The 22,455-nt window shown below is 39.7% G+C and overlaps 1 protein-coding gene across 1 annotated transcript in view; it reads right to left on the bottom strand.

Moving 5' to 3' along the window:
• Positions 1–21,549, bottom strand: part of Tmem123 (transmembrane protein 123) — a 49,681-nt gene extending 28,132 nt beyond the window's left edge. The window contains exons 1-2 of the mRNA XM_021249030.2: positions 21,157–21,549; positions 17,631–17,687 (exon numbers count right to left, since the gene is read on the bottom strand). Coding sequence (XP_021104689.2) covers positions 17,631–17,687; positions 21,157–21,244 — 145 coding nt within the window. The 5' untranslated portion in view covers positions 21,245–21,549. The remainder of the gene's footprint in view (positions 1–17,630; positions 17,688–21,156) is intronic.
• Between the last annotated feature and the right edge of the window lie 906 nt (positions 21,550–22,455).

Raw genomic sequence — 22,455 nt, forward strand, 5'->3', positions numbered from 1 at the left:
TTTTGCTGTTGTGTTTAACAGAGAAAGCAAATTTACCCATTAGAAAATGATAAGATATACTGAATAAGCACATGGCATGATTTATACAAGCTTTGCCAGCCAAGCTAGCAGCAAGCAAAATACCCTCATAGGCATCTCCACATAAGTATATCAAGCTGAAGAGCTATTTGTGCAACCAACTATCTTCATAAGAGTTAAAGAAATCTGCTTTCATCATTTAAAAATAGCTTGTTTTTATTGTTGTTGTTGTTGGTACCAGGAATTGAACTCAGGACCTCACTCTTGCAAAGCAGGTAGCAGAACCACTGAGCTAAATCCCTGGCCTAAAAATAGCTTATTACATATAAAAGAAGTTTTTTGCAAGCCTCATGGTAATCACAAAGCAAAAATACATAATATACAAACCAAAAATAATATGCAAGAAATCAAAATGTACTACTAGGGTAAATCATTTAGCCACAAGGGAAAACTGCAAGAGAAGGAGAAATAAAGGAACTACAAAAAAGTAGAAAGTCACAAATTGGCTGTATTAAGACCTTACTTATCAATAAGTACCTTGAATATAAATGGATTAAATGTTTCACTGCCTGCCTTGCAAGTCCAAGGACCCGAGTTCAATCCGAGGTACCAAAAAAAAAAAGAAAAGAAAAAAGAAATGGATTAAATTCTCTAATTAAAAGAGAGTGACTGAATGGATTAAAGAAAAACAGAACCCAACTACATGTTGGAAGAAATTCACTTTACTTCTAAAAGTACACATGGACTAAAAGTGAAGAGAAGGAATAAGACATTCCATGCAAATGGAATCTTTAAAAAAATGAAGTAGCCATACTAATATCAGATAAAACAGACTACTAGAAGCAGCTAAGAAGTGACAAGGAAGGTCATTACACAGTGATAAAGAGCAGGGTCAATTCAGCAAGAGGAAATAATTATAAATATATGTGCATCAATATCAGAGCACCCAAAAATATGAAGTAAATATTAAAAGACCAAAATGGAGAGTATAGTAATAGTAATACAGTACAGTAACAGTTGAGGGATTTTCACACCACACTTTTAGCAATGGACATCAAGACAGAAAAATCAATACAGAAACCTCAGAGTTAACCTGAATCTCAACCTGAACAAATGGCCCTAATAGACATCTTCAGAACAATTCATCCAATAGCTGCTGAATACACATTTCACTCATTGGCACATGGGCCATTCTCTAAGATCAATCATATGATAGGCTACAAAACCAATGAACAAATTTTTTAAAATTTAGATTGTACAGATTATCTTTTCTAAAAATGCAATAAAAGGAGAAATCAAGGCCAGGCATGGTGGCACATGCCCATAATCCCAGCCCTTGGTAGGCTGAGGCACAAGGATTGCCACAAATTCAAGGACAGCCTGGACTACATGGTGAGTTCAAGACCAGCCAGAACTATATAGCCAGACCCTGTCTAAAATAACAAAAACTATAAAAATTACACAACTTACTTTTAACAAACCATGAATAAATAAGATATCAAGAAGGAAATTAAAAAATTTCTTGAAACAAATGAAAATAGAGACATAACATACCCAAACCTGAAGGATACAGCAAAAGCAGCATTAGCAGGACAGTTTATACAACAAACAAACAAAACAAACGTTAGTGAGGATATGGGGGAACACAAACCCTTCTACGCTATTGGTGGAATGGAAATTAGTACAACCACTATGAAAATCAGTATGGAGATTCCTCAAAAAACCCGAAATAGTTACCATTTGATCCGAACTTACACTCCTCTGTATATTCCCGAAAAAGTCAGGAGCATATACTACAGAAATGCTTGCATACCCATGTTTACTGCAGCACAATTCCTTAATAGGTAAGCTGTGGAAACAGCTGAGGTGCCTGTCAACAAATGAATGGATAAAAAAAAACCATGGTACACGTATATGCACAACGGAGTACCACTCAGACATAAAGAGGAATCAAATTATGTCATCTGCAGGAAAATGGATGGAATGGAGATCATCATGTTAAGCAAAATAAGCCACATCAGCAAGGAAAGTATTGCATGAGAAGTAATTACATATAGAATCGGTCAGGAAGGATAGGAGGTGATAGCGGATAAAGAAGACCAAAGTGTTTATATGCATGCATGAATATTCCCAAACAAAACCCACTATTCTATATAATATGCAGTAAAAGATTATTCACCATGATCAAGTGGCTTCATCCCAAGAAAGTAAGGGTAATTCAGTGTTCTCTAATCAGTGTGATACAAGACATCAACAGAATGAAGGACAAAAACCATACAGTTGTTTCAATGTAAAGAAAAAGCACTCCAAGCCAGTCATGGTGGTATGTGCCTCTAGTACTACCCCTTGGGAGGCTGAGGCAGGATAACTGCTCTGAGTTCAAGGCCAGCCTGGACTACACAGGAGACAGGGAGAGGGAGAAAGAGAGAGAAAGATGATGGAAGAGAGGGAGGGAGGGAGGGAGGGAAGAAAGAAGAGACAGGGGAGGGAGAAAAGGTGGGCATTTGATAAAACTCAACATCCTTTCAAAATAAAAACACTGAAAAAAATGAAGTTTAGAAGGTAAATACCTCAACATGATAAAGTCCATTTATACTAAAGCAACAGCAAACCTCACACTGAATGGGAAAACTGAAAAGCTTTCTCTGTTAAGAGTTGAAACAAGGCCGGGGATTTAGCTCAGTGGTTCCACCGCTTGCCTCGAAAGCACAAGGACACAAGTTTGATCCCGGTACCAAAAAAAGAGTTGAAACAAGACAAGAATACCTATTTTCACTACTCTTATTCAATGTCATGCTGAAGTCCTAATGAAGGCAATCAGGCAAGTAAAAGGATATCCATACTGGAAAAGAAGTAACGGAATGTCACTGTTTACAAATGACATGTCTCATAGAAAACCCCAGAAACGCCACCAAAAAAACAATTAGGACTGAAAAATAAATTCAACAAAGAAGCAGTAAACAAAATCTACATGCGAACATCAATAGTACTGCTATATGTGAATGGCATACTGTCTGAAGCAGAAATCAAGAAGGTAATTCTACTTAAAATAGCTTTAAAAATAACTAGGAATAAGTGTAACCAAAGAGGTGAAAGATCTCTACAATGACTAACATAGAAACAATGATGAAAGAAACTATTAAACTACTAGAGGAACATTTTCACTCTGGACACTGGGATGGGCAAGGATTTTTTTGGACAAGACCCCAAAAGCACAAGAAACAAAAGTGAAACTAGACAAATAGAATTACATCAAACTAAAAAGTTTCTGCACTGCACAAGGAACAACAAAGTGAAGAGACAACTTACGGAATGGGAGAAAATAGTTGCATATATACATCTTAAGAAGAGTCTGTGTTAGCTTTCTGTGGCAGTGATTTAGTAGGAGGAAAGCTTATATTTTGTCTCTGTTTCAGAGATTTCACAGTCACTTGTCCCCATCACTTTAGGAATGAGACTAGGCTGAAGAAGATGGCAGTAAGTGTGTGGTAACTGCGCACCTCATGGCAGACTGGGAAATAGAGAAAGTGAGCTCAGGGTATGCCCCGAATGATCTACAGTACTTTTTTCAGCTAGGCCCTGTCTCCTACAGTTTCTCCCACTTTCCCACAGTCTATTCAATTATGAACCCACCTATGGATTAGTCCATTGCTCAGATCAGAGCCCCCAGGACCCAGTCACTCCCTAAAGGCCCAGCTCTGAATATTACTGCAAAGGGGACCAAGCCTTCAACACGTGCACCTTTAAGGGACATTTTAAGATCCAAACCATAAAAAATTGATATCTAGAATATATAAGGAACTTCTAGAAACTCAACAGCAAAAAATCAAATAGCCTGATTAAAAAGTGGGCAATAGATTTTAAAGGACAATTTTCAAAAGATAAAAATGGCCAACAGGTACATGAAAAAATGGTCAACACCATTAACCATCAGGGAAATGCAAATCAAACCACAATGAGGTATCACCTCATTCCAGTAAGAATGGCTATTATATCAAGAAGATGCATATAATAAATTCTGGCAAGGATGTACAGAAAAGAGAACGCTTGCACACACTGGGAATGTAAATTACCCCAGGCATTATGGAAAACAGTATGGATAATGCTCAAAAAATTAAAAATAGAACTAATATATGAGACAGCCATCCCACTACTGTGTATTTATCCACAGGAAATGAAGTCAGTATTCCGAAAACCCATTGACACTTTTATGTTCATTTCAGCACTATTCACAACAGCCAAGAAATGAAAACAAGTTCAATGTATATCAACTGACAGGTTTTTTAAAATGTGGTATGAGTTCACAATGAAGTATTCTTGTCATAAAAAAGAATGAAATCCTGCCACTTGGGACAACCTAGACAGAACTGCAGCTCATTACGTTAAGTGAAATAAACTAGGCATAAAAAAGCAAGAACCACAAAATCTCACTCATACGTAGAATCTAAAAAAGTTAACCTGAAAAGCCAGGCATGTGCCAGGTGCCTTATTTGAAGGTAGAATGCTGGTTTCCAGAGACAGCCACAGGAACTGGGGAAGTGTGGGGAAACGCTGATCAATGGTAGGTACTAAGTTACAGTTACGAACAACCAAGAAGGTATCCTGTTGCACTGGACAGTGACTACAGGTAACAGTAATGCACTGTAAATTTGAAAAAACTATTAAAATATTTTGAAAGTGTTCACCATAAAAAAGTATGGATGTATTACTTTTTGAAAACTTTTTTTCACAACCTCGTCTCTGGCTGGAACACACTACTACATGTATCGTCATTCTTATCTAACTAGTCCACTGACAAACACTATTACTCAGAATTGGCTTTCTTACACAATATACACTTTTAAATGTCAAATGGCACCATGTAATCTCACACTTCAACTCAATCACTGCTTTCAGCACTGACTTTCCCTTGGGCTTTCTGATGATGAGTTTCACAAGACAGGCCCAGGTCCCTGCTGACATCTTAGGTGCCCAACAATCCCATGGGACAAGGCTAGAAGTGGGAGAAATGGAACAGGAAAGATACAGAATTTACATATAAGCATTCTGCCAGTTCACTTAAGAAGAAAATGAATATTTTCTCTATATTGAGATGCAGAAAAAAATACCCATATTCCCTATATAAAATTATCAGGGTAATTTTATGACAAGACATAAACCCGCTGGGAGAAAAAATGAAATGCACACAAGAAAGTGACTCAACCAAGCTATGTGCATGGAGTTTTGAGCTATAGCCTGAACTGTGCTCTTCTCACCCTTTCCAGGAATGTGATTCAATTTAAGTAAGTTAGTATTAACTAGCAAGAAAAACACAGGGAAATTTCAGACTTGATTTAAAACTAGTGTTCTTATCCTGAATATACTGTTGTACAATGTAATTGTGATATATAATTATGAACTGTGATATATAATCTATTCTGGGTTTTTTTAGGGGGGAGTTCAGTGCTAGGAATTGAACTTAGGGTCTCACACATGCTAAACAAGCACTCTACCACCAAGCTATGTCCACAGGCCCCATACTTTATTCTTCACAATAAAGAGTCATTCTTAAGTATTTTCCTGTCTAAACTTTGCTCTGTATCATAAATTAAATGGTCACCTAACAATTACTTTTTTTTTTGTATTAAATTCTTTTATTGGTACATTGTAGGTATACAACACAATTACATTTCTCATTGGGAACTTGTACCTTTACATGATGCATCTTGGTCCTTATTTTTTCCCCATTCCTAGCCCTCCCTTCACGCCCTCCACCCTTCCCTATTTACAAAGACTTTATTTCCATTTTTTCCATTTCTCATCATTTTTTCCTTTCCCTTCTTTCCTTTCCCCTGCCCCTCCCACTACCCCTACCCCTTTGGACCTTTTCTTCCTATTTTACATTATCGATTATTCATTCTAATCATTGGTACATTTTAGGTATACAATATAATGACATTCATCATTGGAAATTTGCACCTTTACATAGTCTCTCTTGGTTCTTATTTTTCACCCTTGCCCAGCCCTCCCTTCAACCCCTCCAGTCCTCCCTATTTACAAAGATTTTGTTCCTATTTTTCCATTTTCTCATATTAATCCCATTCCCTTCTATCCTTTCCCCTAGCCCTCCCACTTCTTTCCCCTTTGCCCCTTTTCTTCCTATTTCACATTACCTATTATACCTTTTAGTCCTTATTTACACTTTCAGTTTCTCACACCAGAGAAACTATTTGGTATTTACACATGTGTGTCCTATTTATTTCACTTAAGAGTATTGCCTCCATGTGCATCCACTTAGCTATAAATGTCTCTAATTTCTCATTTTTTATGGCTGAGTAGTACTCCATTTTATTAAAAAAACACATTTTCTTTATCCAGTCTCCAGTTGATGGGCATTGGGGCTGTTTCCAAGTTTTAGCTATTACAAACTGCGCTGCTACGAACATGGGTGCACATATATCACTGTGGTATGATTCTTTTAATTCTTTGGGGAAGATACCCAGCAGTGGAATAGTGGGGTCAAATGGGACTTCCAGTCCTAGTTCTTTGAGGTATCTCCATACTGATTTCCACAGTGCTTGCACCAGTCTACACTACCACCACCAGTGGAGCAGGGTTCCTCTTTCCCCACAGCCCCACCAGCATTTGTTATTGGTTGATTTCATGATAGCAGCCATTCTTTCTGGAGTGAAGTGGAATCTCAGCATTGTTTTCATTTGCATCTCTCGAATGACCAGTGATGTTGAACATTTTTTCATGTATTTATTTGCTATTTCTACTTCTTTGATCTGAGAAATGTCTGTTCATTTCAGATGCCCATTTTTGGATTGGGTCTTTAAATTTGGGAGGTCTGATCTTTTTAAGTTCTTTAGAGATTTGAGATAGTAGACCTTTGTCTGAGGAAGAGCAGGTGAACAATTACTTTTCAAAGCTAACTGAAAAAGACATTCTGAGATTCTTGGGAAATTATCCACTTCCAATTCAATACAACATTTTTGCCACGGCTCATGTGTCCACAGGGAACAAAACTGGCAAGTGCAAACTACTCGCCACGTTCTCTGGTCAGGCAAAATCTTTTCTACTGATTGTGGCTACAGGGCAGGTTATCTAGAACATCAGCTGTTTTTCCCTGCCTAGCTTCTATTCCTCAGTTTTTGTAAGAGCTCCCATTCTCTTTGAGGGAACCACCTCTCCTACACCCCAAATTTGGCCAACTTTGGCATTATAGTCCCTACCTCAGAGAAGAATGACTATTTTTTTTTTAAATTATCCAAGTAAGACAAAGATGAGGTTTCCTACTGATATATTTTTCTAAATTTTGTGGTCTCTCCATAATAAAATCCTAAGGAGGCCCTCGGAGTTCATCTTTATTAGATGTGATGTCATAAATTCTCTGATATTACACAACCCACTTAGAGACAGCAGGGGTAGAGTAGTTGGTCTTTGGAAGAGGGAAAAATGAAAGATTCCACAGTGACTTTCATTTTTCACCTTATCCTCCTATCTTCTCTTGTCTCCACTTGAAGGATCTGTTCTTCTGGTAAATTCCCATGGGCCCAGCAAAGTTAATGACTTGTTTTTGTTTTCTCACTAAATTCTGGAAACACATGTCACAGTGACACTACTGCCCACCCTTCTTTATGTCTTTCTCATGACCACAACCAAATGATCTCCAGAAAGCAGGGATTCCATCTTTTTTCACTACTGGATTGTATCCAAGTCTAACACTGTTTTAGGGATTTAGAAGCCACACACTGTTCACCAGTTATAGAGAATAAGCTATTTATCTTTAAGAGGAAGTGAGGAGATGAGAGCCACATTTTACAACTTTTAAAATTCACTCCCCCAAATTTTGTATTGTTTCTTTTTAAGAAATGTCTAAGTAGTGGCGCATGCCTGTAGTCACAGCACTCGGAGAGTGAGGTAGGAAGATCTCGAGTTCGAGGCCAGCCTGAACTACATAGTGAGTTCAAAGCCAACCTGAGCTACACAGCAAGACTCCGTCTCCAAAAAAAAGTCTAAAGCAGCTGAGCATGGTGGCACACGCCTATAATTCCACCTATTTAGGAGGTTGAGATGAAAGATGGCAAATTTGAGGGCAGCCTGGGAAATTTAGTGAGACTGACTAAAAATAAAAAGGCTGAGGGTATAATTCAGGGCTCTCTGGGTTCAATCCTCAGTACTGCAAAAAAAATAAAAATAAAAAAAATGAAAGTTTACAGTAGATTATGCTGATGAAAATTCAAACAGCAGTGACAAGATGACTTGGTATTTAAGTGCAATAACAGTCGTGATTTTGTTTTTTTAAAAGTCCTGATATGGGGCCGGGGATTTAGCTCTGTGGTTTTGCTGCCTGCCGCGCAAGCACAAGGACCCAAGTTCAATCCCCGGTACCAAAAACAAAACAAAACAAAACGAAACAAAAAATCCTCATATGTATACATAAAACATACAAAATCATTATGCACACCTTTATGACATAAGCAACACAAGTTTTCCTTAAGACAAAGTTTTAACCCACTTTACTCTGGAAAAAGGCATAAATGACTCATATTTCATTATTTGTAAGGTTACTATGTGCATTTTCTCTGTCTCTCTTTTTGTTATACTGTGAAGAATTAACAGGAATGAGATAAGACTGAGATGGTTAGGTTTAATGTCTTAGGAAAATTTCACAAATTAACCAAGAACAAGTGTTTTAAGAATATATATACTACGTTGATATAAATAGAATAAAAGTCTTATGAATGGACCTTTTGACTATTCTCCGTAGCTTTGCATATAACTAAGTCTTTTGGTTCTGAAGCGTCAAGGAAATTTTACATTTTGGGAGAGTTAGTCCTTATTAACACTCTTGACGACTAATGGGATTTTTATTCAATTTAAACAATGAAAATCACAAACACTGTATTTCTAGTATTAGTACTATTACTCTGTTCCCACTCTGCTGAAAAAAAATCAGTTTTCTGGACTATAGCTATGTCTTATTTTGGGGGGCTTTCATGAAGTAGCTGATACCACATCATGTTTTCAAAACCCAGTGAAAAAACAAGAATAAGGCACTGTGCCAGATCCACAGTTATCTCTTATATTTTCTGCATATCCTCACCAGTTATGACTTTATAGTTCCTATCCTGTCCCCCACTCTCACATAGCAGCCATATATTACACACCCTCAAGCAAAGGCCACTTAGGATGAGGCAGCCCCTTCAGCCGTTCTCTAGTCAATGATTCTCATCTTTAATTACACACTGGAACATTTTAATGCTACCCTGGGTGCATTTTTATGCTACCCTTCCCTTGACTCACATTTCTTACTGATCTTAATTAGGGCCCAGGCTATATTTTTAATATTTCAGGTAATTCTAATATACTGCCAAATTTGAGAAACATTACTCTAAAACTTTCTCCAGTTGTAAATTTTACAATGCTAAAAATTAAAATGATAGATAACCTAACTACGAGGTGATAATTTCCAAGATTCAAAGAGCCGTTTATCCTGCATGAATCTGGGTCTTTACTAACTGGGTCACACAGAGGAGCTAATACAGCCTGATTCGGGTACTGTCAATGTTCCACAACACCTCCATCGTTCTCAAAGATGAGGAAGAATAATACAAGTAGGGTTCTCATCACTCTCTAACCCCCATTCTCCTAACTTTCTCCACCTCAACTCACAAGGCTTTCACACTTCAGATGTAGCTCTGTCCACTCTGCCCCTTTGGGCTACTGTGATCTCAGCTGTTCTCTTAGTTTTTCCCCCTCTAAAATGAGCCCTCAGAAAAGGAGTGGGCAAGTGTTATGGTTTGTGTCTAGATGTTCCCCCAAAGCCTCATGTGGTCACAGGCTATTTTGGAGGTGGCTGAATCTAGAGTATGTGATTGATTCATGGTAGGGTTAGGCCCGAGGGGATTAGGATTAAGGACATGAGTGCTACCTACTCTAATCCTAGTAGTCTGGATAAAAGTGGCAGAAAGATGCTATTGAGGTCCCTTGTTGCTTCTGCTGTCTTCAGTCGCCATGAACTGTTACCCCTCTCCCACCCTGCCTTGGAGCCAGCCAATTATGGAGTGAAACCTCTACAAACTATATATAAGCCAAATAAACCCTTTCTCCTTTAACTTCGTGTGTTGAGTATTTTGTCTCAGCAATGAGAGAAAAGTAACTAATACACCAGATGTCTGATTTCCACTTAGACAATAAAACATTTGAGCTCAAACTCAAAATACCCAGCCAGCCATCCCTTCCTCTCACCTGCAATACCCACTCCATCAGCACAACACTGCTTTTCATGTCCACCACCCCCACCTTGTCCATCAGCTATCTGGATTTAAAGGCCCCTAATTCCAGCCTTTACTTTCTGAAATGTTAATCAAATCATAGGATTATTGACTTTAAAGTCCTGCAGTGCTTCCTGTTGCATTACAATCACTCCAAACTCTCTGCAAGACTTGGGCCACTCCCTGTGTTCCCCCAGTAAAGCCTCACAACAACCTTTCCTGTCACTTTTATTACCCTTTTACATGTCAGCACACTGCACAGAAGCTCCTGGCCTGCCAAAGGAGCCACACAACATAAACAACCCAAGCATCTTCCAAGGAAGCCCACCAGCATTAACCCTCCTCAGCAGTAAGACTGCCTGACACAGCAGGCCCTGGACGGAGGCAAGGTCCACTCCCACTTTGAGTCACTCTGTCCGCTGCCTTCTCTATATCGCTCCCACCATCAGGACTGTGTCAGAAGAGAAAAATCCAAGCTGCTACAGAATCTAATTATGGCCACTCTTCCTTTACCACGTAAGCCCTGTTCTCCGTAAACTGTGAAGGTAAAGGCCTGGGTGCAGGTGATTTACTCTGACCATGACATACCGGACTATCTTGCAGCTAACGTTGGGGCAGCACTCCAAACTACAGATTTCCTCCTCCCAGATTACTGGTTTATCCTTTACTGTTTAAACAGAAGTGCACACCAGCTCCTGGGTGCTGGTACATGGTGGTGATTGAAGTCAGCATTGGCCCTGAAAGAGATGATTTCCCTTCTGGTCAAGAAGGCATTTGGAGATGGCATAATGCAAACAGAGGTAAACAGTAAGCCATAGGATCAGAAGCTTCCTATCTGAAGGAAAAAAGATACAGGCAACCAAAATGAAGCATCCAGTACCAATCGTGGCCTCATTGTATCTCACACAAAGTCTGTTCCTAAGAACCTTACACATCTTGGAAAAATTATTCTTCATAAATCTGTATGTACTGCTCAACAATAATAGATTAAGTCACCAGTATTAGTCTGAAAAGAAGTCCTAAGACTTGAGAGCAGGCCAGCTATCTGCAGAAAAGCAGCATTTATTGAAAAAAAGAAAGGACAACAGGGCCAGGGATTTAGCTCAGTGGTGCTGCCCCCTGCCTCGCAAGCGCAAGGTCCTGAGTTTGATCCCCAGTACCAAAAAAAAAAAAAAGAGGTTAGAAAGGACAATAAAAAAATAAGTATATTCAATCCAAGATGAGCCCCTTCTATCAAACTAGTATTCAGACCCCACCATTTGTGCGCAGACCCTTCACAGCATTATCCAAAGAGGAACCAATAGTTAGGTAGGTGACTTTTCTGCCCTAGGTTTACTTTTTGGGGGCCTAAATTGTATCTTGTACATCACCTACTGTTTTTCCTGATTTAAAAACAAAAGGATAAAAATGCCCTAAACTTTTCATTTTTCTCTTAGTTCTGTTGCAGCCTTGTCCTTAGATTCTGGGATTTTTGCACGCTTTCTCAATGTGTGTGCTTCCCTCCTGTTTATCTCTCCTAAGCCCCATTCATCACAACCTCTCTCTGCTCCCACTATCCCAAAACCACATTCATAATTTCCTGGGTTTTCTCAGAACTCATACAATAGGCCAGTCACTCAGCCCTATCTCTTTAATCCTTAAAATGACTAAATGTTTAAAATATTAAATGTCCTCTATTACAATTCATGCCACAATAAAATACAACACCAGTTCTTGGCCTGAATTGGAAGCATTTCAGGTGCAATTCCGGCTCCTAATTATAACTTAAGGGTACAGTGATGCTGCAGGAAAAAAAATAACAAGACAGTCACAACTGATCATTATACCTATGGTCCTGGGAGTGTACTGTGATTTTGAATCACTACAGAATTTTAATGCAAGAAAAGCTAATGTCCACACAAAGAACAAAAGACCCAGAAAAGTTAACTAAGTTGCCAGAATCTGTATTTCTGGTCTATGTTTTTGATATCTAAAATATAATTCTTATATCTTAAGTATTTTTTCTAATTTCCTATATGTAAGAACATAACTGAATGAAGCGTAGGCCCACCTCCATATGCCAGCCATAGTTACTTGCTTACATTCCCTGGATACAAGAGAATCACTCCTGCTTCAGAGGATTCATATCAACTATTCATTCTGCCTGGAATACTGTTCTCTCTGGTATTGGCACACCTGACTCTCTCCTGTCCTACAGGTCTAGCACAAATGATCCCACCTTTGACTTCTTTCCTGACCAATCAATTCTAGACAGAACTTATGTCATGATTTAGATCTAAAAGGTCCCCACAAATTGTGTTCAGAAATGGGGCTTTTGGAAGGTAATCAGACCACGGTGGTGGTACTACACTCAGCAGCAAATTAATCCTTGGTGAGTTAATAAATGAATATCCTGTTAGGAGGTGAGGCCTGATTGGGAGAGGTAGATCACTGGGGGTATGCCCTTGTAGAGTATATCTCTCCGTGTCTTCCTGCTGTGTTTCCTGGCTGCTACAAGTTGAGCAACTTTCCTCTGCTAGGCCCTCTACCATGCCATTCTTGCCTTGGAGCATACTACAGACCCTGTAAAACTGTAAGCCAAAATAAACCTCTCCTATTTAAAGTGTGACTGTGAGGGCTGGAATTAGGAGCCTGTTAAGTGAGTCCAGACAGCTGATAGACAAGGTGGGAGTAGTGGACATGAAAAGCAGTGTTGTGCTGATGGAGTGGGTATTGCAGGTGAAAGGAAGGGATGGCTGGATGGGTATTTTGAGTTTGAGCTCAAATTTTTTACTGTCCAAGTACAGTGACTAATATACCTTCTCTAGTCATTCTCTACCACATTACCCATTAACTATTTACTTTTTAAAACCATGATCCAATACCATCTTTAGTATTACTTCCTTATAGTCTCTCTCCACCTGGTTATAAACTTCATGAGAGTGGACATTCATCTTATTTACCAATAAATGCCTGTGCCTACAACAGCCACTAGCAGAGTCATCAGTCCAAATAAACATCCGTTAGCTGAGTAAGTGAACAAAATAATGTATGATTATCCCACTCTACACTCCTTCAGACAAAAATCTAATGGCATTAAACATTACTACCAATTTTCAAATACAATATCAAAAACATGAATTGTACATAACTGTCTCTGAGGAACTGTAGCAGTTGAGTCTGAACAAATTCTTCACAACATTTAGAGAAATTCTTTGCTACGTGAAATCTCTAGTTGAAAACCAGTATGAATACTTGTATCTATGTCTGTCTGTCTTGCTACTGAACACCATTTGCATCAAAAGCAGCCTGTCAGGACAACTGATTTCCATCTGAAAAGTAGCTTGCAATTTCACAGGAAGTTTTTATCTAATTATTTCTTTTATACATAAAACATTTTACCTAAAATAAATAGAAGTATAGGATATGGAATATATACCTGTTAAATTCCTTCCACTTCAAATGGAAGTGTTCAAATGGAATGCATTATTATCTGAGTAAGCTTTTCCCAAATGTCCACTGCGCTCCTTTACAGTACCCTGGGTTCATGCAAGGTCTCTCTGTTCAGAATTGCTGTGGTCTCTGCCATGTCTGTGAATAAAAACCAATCCTACTAGAGGAGTCCAAATGACTGGGCCAAGGACAGGTTACCAAACCAGAGGCAATCATGTATGGATGGGGCATACCTGATTAAGAGGCGAACTGCTTTGGAACTAACTTGGTACAAATTACGTCCCCACTCACCATTCTATTGCAGCCAAAAGCTTCAGGCTGGATGGTGGTAATCTAACCTTCTCAGACTTCTCTTTTTTGGGGAAGTGTCAATACTAAGTAATAAGGGACAAGGCTGTATCCTGAATGATACTGAACTGTTGCTCTGGCTACCAAGATCTGTTCTCACTTCTGGACTGTGTGACATTTCCTTATAACCTTGCCCCAAAACCTATTAAGAAAAAGAATCTGGACATATGCCTTCCTTGTACCATAAAGAATAAACTTATCCATCCATAGATCCTTAAAAATAAATCCTATTACTATATATATGGGGGAAATTATTTTCTCTATATGCTGAATGGGCATCAAACAAGTCTCTGTAGACAAGCATGTCAAAAAGTATGGTTGTCCTCAATAAAAAAGTTGAACTGCCACATACAATTCAGTACTTTGGAAGTAACCTCCATTCCAAAAAAAAAAAAAAACAGCTAGGTAGTTGCATGGACCAGTACCTATATGTAAAATATATATAGCAGTGGCTTGAGCAATTATAAAAGATATATTTGATTCCAAAATTCACTTCAACCAACTGAAATATTCATATTTTTGTACCTACTATATACCAGATGAGGTGTGATCAAAATACAGTGACATTTAAATTTTAAAAATTTATTACAGTTCATTACACATTTCCATTCATCTCCCTCAAAATACTCCCCCTTGCTTCCAACATACATATCTCACCATTCTTGCCACTTTCTGAAGCAGTTCTGGAAGTCTTTTGTATCCTTACAAGGTGTGATAAAAAAATATCAATTCTGCTACCTAGTGTCATCCAACAGAAAGGTAGACTCATAAACATCATAGTGTGTCCTTATCCACCAGATCTGGCACCATGTGATTTCTGGCTCATCCTCAAAGTCAAACTGACCATGAAAGGTAAATGTTTTCAATTGATTCAGGTCCTGAAGGCAACCAAAAAAGTGCAACTAAAGACACTTGTGAAACAGGATTTCCAGAACTGCTTTAGAAAGTACCAAGAATGATAGGATCAGTGTGTCTAAAGTGAAGGAGAATATTTTGAAGGGAATTAATGGCACTATAGCAATGAGTTTTCCTGAAATTTTTAGAGAAATTTAAACACTCACCTTATTGTTTTTATTATATAGTGTAGTATTAGGCATTAGGATAAGTTATAGATTCTACTCTCTCTGAATTTAGGAGACCAAAACAAAGAGAAAAAGATTAATTGAATCCAAAGTAGTACACTCTATAAGTGACAGATACCTAGTATTCTAGGTAGTATGAGCAGTCCTCACTTTTTCCAACATATATTTTTTTCCTGGAACACGGTCTTAACGGAATTTGCCAAATAATCTTCCTACTGGTAGTGGTTCCAAATAAACTGTACTAAATAGCACCAAATAAACTGGTAAATGGTATATCTAAAATATGTCAATAATTAGAAGGGTCTCTATTACTATAAAACAAAAAACTTAAGCTTCATGTCCAATAATACACAAAGTTATCATACTTCATATGAGTTTTCAAAAGAGATGTAAGAATGACATAATGGTTATGAGAAGTGTTGTTACACACTGACCAAAAGTCATTTTTAATAGTTGTATTAGCTTATCTCTTTCTGAAAAAAAATTGGTGCAATGCTTTTTTTCTCAACAAATTTTTCTTTTCTAGAAGGAACATTTGATATCATCCCATAGACTCTGGAGCTGCCCTCAAAGCACTGCCCTGATTTTTAATAATCATTCACAGTTGATGTCAACAGTGCTATTTGTTCAGAAAAAAGCATTTTTAAAAACAAGGGCACACCACAGTTTCAGCACGTGATGAAAGATCCCACATTTTAAAATCCATGACATGGGCTGGGGATTTAGCTCAGTGGCACCACACCTGCCTCTCAAGGGCAAGGTCCTGAGTTTGATCCCTGGTACCAAAAATAAATAAATAAATAAATAAATAAATAAATAAAATCCATGATGCTCAGTTTCAAATCCTGAATGTAGCACTTACTGCCACGTGATCTTAACCATCCTGAGTTTCAATTTACTCAAGTGTAAAATGGTGATGATAGCCACTTCAGCACTATTTTAAAAATGTTTTGTAAACTGGAGCCATTTGATAAATGGTGGTTGTTGTTAATGTTATTATTGATAAAGTCATCTCTACTTTTTTTCTATCTTCTTGGTTTATCTAAAGTTAAAACTTCAGTAGTGAAGAATCAGATTCAATAAAGGCCAACAGGAAAAGACCTAACACTCTAATAAAGTATCTTTTAAAAAACCCTCTCATAAACATCCAACAATTACTATTCTATTTGAGATTAGTCCTTTTTCTCCCACACAAAATTTGTTCCATAGAATTACTAAAACTAGGGCCAGGGATTTAGCTCAGTGGTTCCGCTGCCTGCCTTGTAAGTTCCTGAGTTTGATCCCTAGTACCAACCCCCGCCCCCCAAAAAAAGACCTGTGTTTTCAGAATTTCTAAAACTAGAATAACAGCATATCCTGACTGTTCTACCAGATACCAGTATGAAAGGCAGACCAAAGAGGGAAACAGAACATGAGGTGCGTGGAACACTAGAATGCCCACAAGAAAGAAAATTCAACGAAGGCACACAATAATGTGAGTGAACTTAATGCCATTGAACTGCAGAACTAAAACTTAAAATCATAAAGTGTAAAGTAAAAAATTGTTAAAAACAATAAAATTTATGTTTTGTTTACTACAATTACAAAACAAAGAAAAACTCCAAAGAGTCATGGACTGGCCCGTTATGTATCCCTAGTGCTTGGAACATACCAGTGTGTTAGAGATACCCAATGAGTATTTGATGAAGTAGAGAAAATGGGTCTACTGAAAGGACATGTGTAACTTTTTCTGGTTTACAACTTAATCAACTATGAAAAATAAGGGTAACGAGAAAATATCCTAACCACTGCTTATGAGAAACATACTTTGTTGGTTTACTACTGACACTGATGTCTGCCTGGTTCCTGCATCTTTCCATACTACTGAACACAAGAGTCCCAAGGATTCCATTTGCCTCACACTGAAGGACAGAGAAAGGGTCTAAACAATTGTTTCAAAAGAGAAACAAGATGCCAGGTTGAAGTCTGTCGGTGGACATGTAAGCCACGTCCCTTGAGTCAGCCAAAGCATAGTGATGATGGCTGACCAGTTTAGAATGACTTGTTTCATTAGCAAGACCTGCAGACTTACATACTCATATTTCATATCCATAGGTAGAATATAAAATCTTCACATCTAAAATATGCTTCAAAACTCAGTATAAAATTCCAATATGCTTTTATTTATTATTTTTTATTTTTTTGGAACCAGGGATTGAACTCGGGTCCTTGTGCTTGCAAGACAGGCGGCAGAACCACTGAGCTAAATCCCCAGCCTAATATGCTTTTATTTTAAAAGTTACTCACAGCTTTGCTAGACAGAGACCACTAATCCAGCAAACTATCATTATTAATACCTGCAATGGACAGGTAGAGTATAGTGATTTGTAAATGAGTAACTCATGGTTAAAAGACAGGTCAGTACACTAGCTTACATGTCCTTCCCTGGCTGTTAACACTTCAGGTACTCTAAACAGAGGAAAATCCATTTCTTAGATCTTATAAAACTCACCTGATAGGTTACTACTGGAGCTGTGCAGAGGCACAGGAATCTCTGTATTTGGAGATTCTATTAAAAAAAAAAAAGAGAGAGATCCTGTTATGAAAGAACATTTAATATTAAACTAAGAACACTGGTAACATATTCCTTTCTGCCCTGCGGTGGTGTGGGGGGGGTATATTATTCCACAGGAAGTTCTACTTTTATCATGGTTGCTATGAAACATACCTTGAAGCTATCAGCAAATTTGAAATTGTACTATTGGATCTTGAAAGACAGAGGACATCTAGCTATGCAACAAACACAAGACTACTTACAATGTGCCAGTCAAATAGCTTTGCCAGAGTTCATTCATACACATGAAGGCAAAGAGGTAATGAGATGCACTGATTTCTGTTACTGATACCCCCCCACCTTCTGCATGGAGTGACCCATCTCAGCAGGGCCATTTCTACTCTCGGTGCCTGTAGGTCTTCATAATACCCCAAGGCTATGGAGAAATGAAATGGGTAGCTTTTCATCTTTTATTGTAAGTCTTCTCAGTATGATTTTTTGATTTTTAAACTAATTTTAACCTTAACATTTAGAAAAATTTTAAATTTATTTCCCAGTTAAGCAACTTTTCAGAGTGGCTCATTCACTTTGAATCTTTGTGTAATGGAAGATTAAGTACATATACCACCAAGGGAAAAGAGCAAGTGTATTATTGTGTACTTTTTACACAGATGAACCCTTTCCCACTTAAAAACAAAACAACATCAGAGAAAGTATGCAAGAACAATGTGGAGAAGTCTTTACCTCTTGTTCAACTATCTTCCTCAGACAAATATCTTCCTCTCGATGGGATTAAAATTCATTTATCATAAAAGGATACAGTGTAAGATTAAACTTGAAAAAGGGCAAGATCCGTAGACTACGTAAATGTATTTAGTAGCAGGTTATCAAATAATCATCAATATTTAAAGTGTTGTGGGCCTTGTGGGGAGCATGTTGCCTGTATTAGCTCATCTAACCCTACCTAACATTCTAAGACAGGAGTACTACTTTGCAGTGACAGGAACACAGAAGGCCACCCACCTAGTTAAGTGGCAGAGTCCGAATTTGCAGAAGGGTGGCTGATTCCAAAGCCTGCACATGAGTGCCAAAACAGAACTGCTGATTTTCTTCTTAAATTTACTCTTCCCAGTAATTGCATTACCAGCTGCTGAACCTCTACACCAAGAGGTCATCCTTTGATTGTTCCCCTCTTCTTGCTCCATGTATAGTCCATTAGTAAGTGATTGGTCTCAGCACCTAAATTCGTATCTCCATTTACCACTGTCATGTTTTTGCCTGGCCTGCTGCATAAACCTCTTGTTTTTGTCCTCCTGCTATTTTTACTATTGCTGGTTTGATTTCATGACAACCTACTCCAACCCTTGAATACACCGGTTTCTAAGCCACCTCAAGCCTTAGACTTTTCAGTGGTAATAGTAAAAAAAATCCCTTCTCTCCCCAAGCTTGCTAAAGGTGAGTTCTGTCACTATTTGCCATGAAAATGACTTCCCTTCCCTTCTACTAATGCCCTTCACTGGATTATCATGATCTATCCTGTTTGGTGATTTGTTCACAGTCTCCCCTGCCTTCAGCTGAGGATATTTATAAAATTATGCAGTAGAATGAATAATATTTTAAAAGCAGAATTTCAATGATGTTTTTATCTTTTCCCATAATATTCTAGACAATGGCAGTATTGTGGAATTAAAAGCATCACCTATTTTAAGAGCCAACATCACCTCAAGTGGCTTAGTGGTGACATGGTTAAAGAGTTTGGTTTCTGATCTGAGCTCAAATATGTATTAGTTGTTTTACTTTAAATCTGCTTATCTCTAAGCCTCTGCTTACCTACCTATAAAATGGGGATAATACTGTAAGGATTCAAGGGGATGATTTATGGGCCTCCATTGACATAGGATGGGATGCACAGAAAATGTGTCCGGCAAACATTAAGCTATTAGTGTGTTAAAAATCAGTATACCTCATAAAGTTATAAAATCACTATATGTACCTTGTAAAATCACTTTATACCAATTATACATTTATAAAGACTAAAACGGTTACTCATTTTTTTGAGAAGTCTTTTTTGAACCTTCTTTTCATCTACTTTCAAGGTAACAGTCTGCAGAAATGAATTCCAGCTCACTTTGGATATATGAATTCATGAAATCAGGGTTCTCCTAGAGTAGAAAATCTCAACTTTTCCAAACAGCATCAACCTCAAAGGGTAAATTAATGAATAGCACAGTGAGTGTGAAAAATAGGGCACACAAAAAGTATGTTATGAGGGCAAAGAAATCAAGGGCACACCTACTTTCTTTAATCAGTAATTCAATAGAAAAACAACACAAAGGTTTACTTTAACACACAAAGCAAATGATTTTTAAAAATGAAGACCTTCTCCCACAATTAGAATAAAATTTGCACCAAAGTAGTAGACATTTTACTGATCCTTCTTTTCTTAAATTATCTCCAAAGTAGGTCTACAAAGTCAATCTGTTACACGTACAATTAATTCAGCAAACAAACCAACACAAAGTTCAGCAAAACAGTACACCTACATTATTCCAGCACAAGCCAGGTGTTGTGCCCAAATCGTCCTGACTATGCAAATCGATCTCATTATCAATTGCTGGGTAAAACTAATCTAAGGCTAAATATACAGAGGATAAGTAGAATTTAAAACCATGCAAACCTTCGTTCACTTAAAGCAATTTAGTTTATTTGATCATTACCAGATGCTTCGATTTCTCTAGTACTTGACAAAGGGAAATACCGTATCTAAGAATTTACACAGCAAAGCCCAACTTCCTGGACTCAGCCCAAAAGTTTTTTTCAAAGTCTCTAACGGGCCAAAGCCCTAAAGGGCAACAAAAATCCCCTAAACGGGAGCGAAATGTCAACGTCATTTTGTCAGGACCTTACTGACAAGCCTGGGGCTCCTGACGCCCGGGCAGCCGAGATGTTCAGGCTGACTCACCCTCAGCCTCGCCCCCGTGGGGCGAGCGGGCGCGCTCACCGAAGGCTCCCACCAACCTCCCGGGCCCCGAAGTCTAACTTGAGTCGTCTGAGGGCCCTTCTGACTGTTACCCTTTCGGACATTACCCAAGTAGACGATGCTTGAAAGATTCTCCAACTAACTGGTAGACATGATTCTGCTGGGAATCGGTAGACATATTTTTCAACCCAACTCGTCCTGTTTACCAATGGAAACCTTAGATAAACTCTAACCCGCAACAAACACGAACTTCAGGGCCACAAAACCGATTTTCGCCCTCCGGACGGCCAGTCCAGGGCTAATAACAGGTTACACCTACCCCTCCCGGCCTGCGACTGCCGCTTCCAGACACCCTGGGAAGAGCCCGGCTCGTCCGGGAGGGCCCGGGGTCAAGGGAAGGCCAGCCGGAGCCTCAGTTTCCCCAACCCGGTCCCGGCTCCTCCGCGTGGGCCGCGCAGGTCTTTCCACTCGAGAGCCCAACTTCGCCCGGGACCCGAGACTCACCCAGCAGCTGGGCGGCCCTCGCGAGCGCCAGCACCTGGAGCACCCCCAGGAGCAGGGCGGCCCGAGCGCCCGGCGCACCGAAGCCCATTGTTCGGGGCAGAAACGCGGCCTCGTGGGCCCCGAGCGTGGAGAAAGCGGCGGCGAGAGAGGCCCTGCGCGCACGCGACTCGGCCCCCGTCCTTCTCCGCCTGCACTTGCCGGCGCCGAAGCCCGGGTGACCGAACAGAGAGAGCTCCGGGCCGGGCCGGGCCGGGCCGGGCCGGGGCGGGGCGCGGGGCGTGGTGAGCTAGTCCGCGCGCCGCCTTTCTTTTCCGAGGGGCAGGGTGGCTGCGCTGGATCCCCGCGAGCGCCGCCGCCGCTCCGGATACTGAGCTCTCCGGGCTGCGCGGGCCCGGAAGGAAGTGTTGAGAGTAGTTTCGGGGTGGGGAGTGGGGTGCGTGCGGCGCGGTCTGAGGGGAGAGTTGCGGGACGGCAGGGAAGGGGATCAAAAGGAGAAACCTGACTGGCGGGATTCGCTCTGAGGAGTCCTGGCAACGGAGCTCCCCGATCAGGTGACCCTGACCTAAAGGGTCGGCGAAGTCGTTACTTAAAAGTGAAGCAGCCAAGGTCTTCGTACCCCAGTAGTATCTCACCGTCTCCGCAAAGACGTGAGTGCTGTGGACGGCGGGGCCGCCGAGGAGCTGGTTCCTCCTCTCTTCGCAAGGTGTACAGCCACGGAGGCCTGGGACAAGCGAGCAGACCTAGTCCCTCCTCTCCCTGGTGTCTGCTTTCCGGGTTCGAAGGGAATAGTAGCTGTACGGTTCTGGGCTAATTTCTTCTTAAGGCCTTGGGGCCAGTGCTACACACTTGTCTTGACTCGCCAGTGTGCCTGAAGTCTGCATTTTGGTTTTCTGCTCAGAACTTGAAGTGACTTGTGGATGCAGGAGAATGACAAAGATTGGGTCCTTGTTTGGGTAGGAACACTTAGCTGAGGTGGAGGACTGAAAGATCCAGGGCTTTAAAAGCAGGTAAATTCCCATTTTGCAGTGCTTAATGGTGCATATCTTTGGTCCCTGACCCAAATTTTATGACATAAAAACTTTTTTTTTTTTTGGTACCCGGGATCAAACTCAGGACCTTGCGCTTGTGAGGCAGGCAGGCGCGGCGCCACTGATCTAAATCCCAGGTCCAAGATAGTACTTTTTGACAGCATGCAAATCTTGTCAGTATAGATGTGATTGATCACAGAGATTTACAGGGCAGTTTAAATTTAAAAGACTTCATCTGTGGATTCACATCATTCAACCTACAGATACTTCC

This window comes from Heterocephalus glaber, unplaced genomic scaffold (genome assembly GCF_053883595.1).
Source record: "Heterocephalus glaber isolate CG9 unplaced genomic scaffold, H.glaber_assembly_v1.0 deba00001429, whole genome shotgun sequence".
Classification (NCBI taxonomy): domain Eukaryota; kingdom Metazoa; phylum Chordata; class Mammalia; order Rodentia; family Bathyergidae; genus Heterocephalus; species Heterocephalus glaber.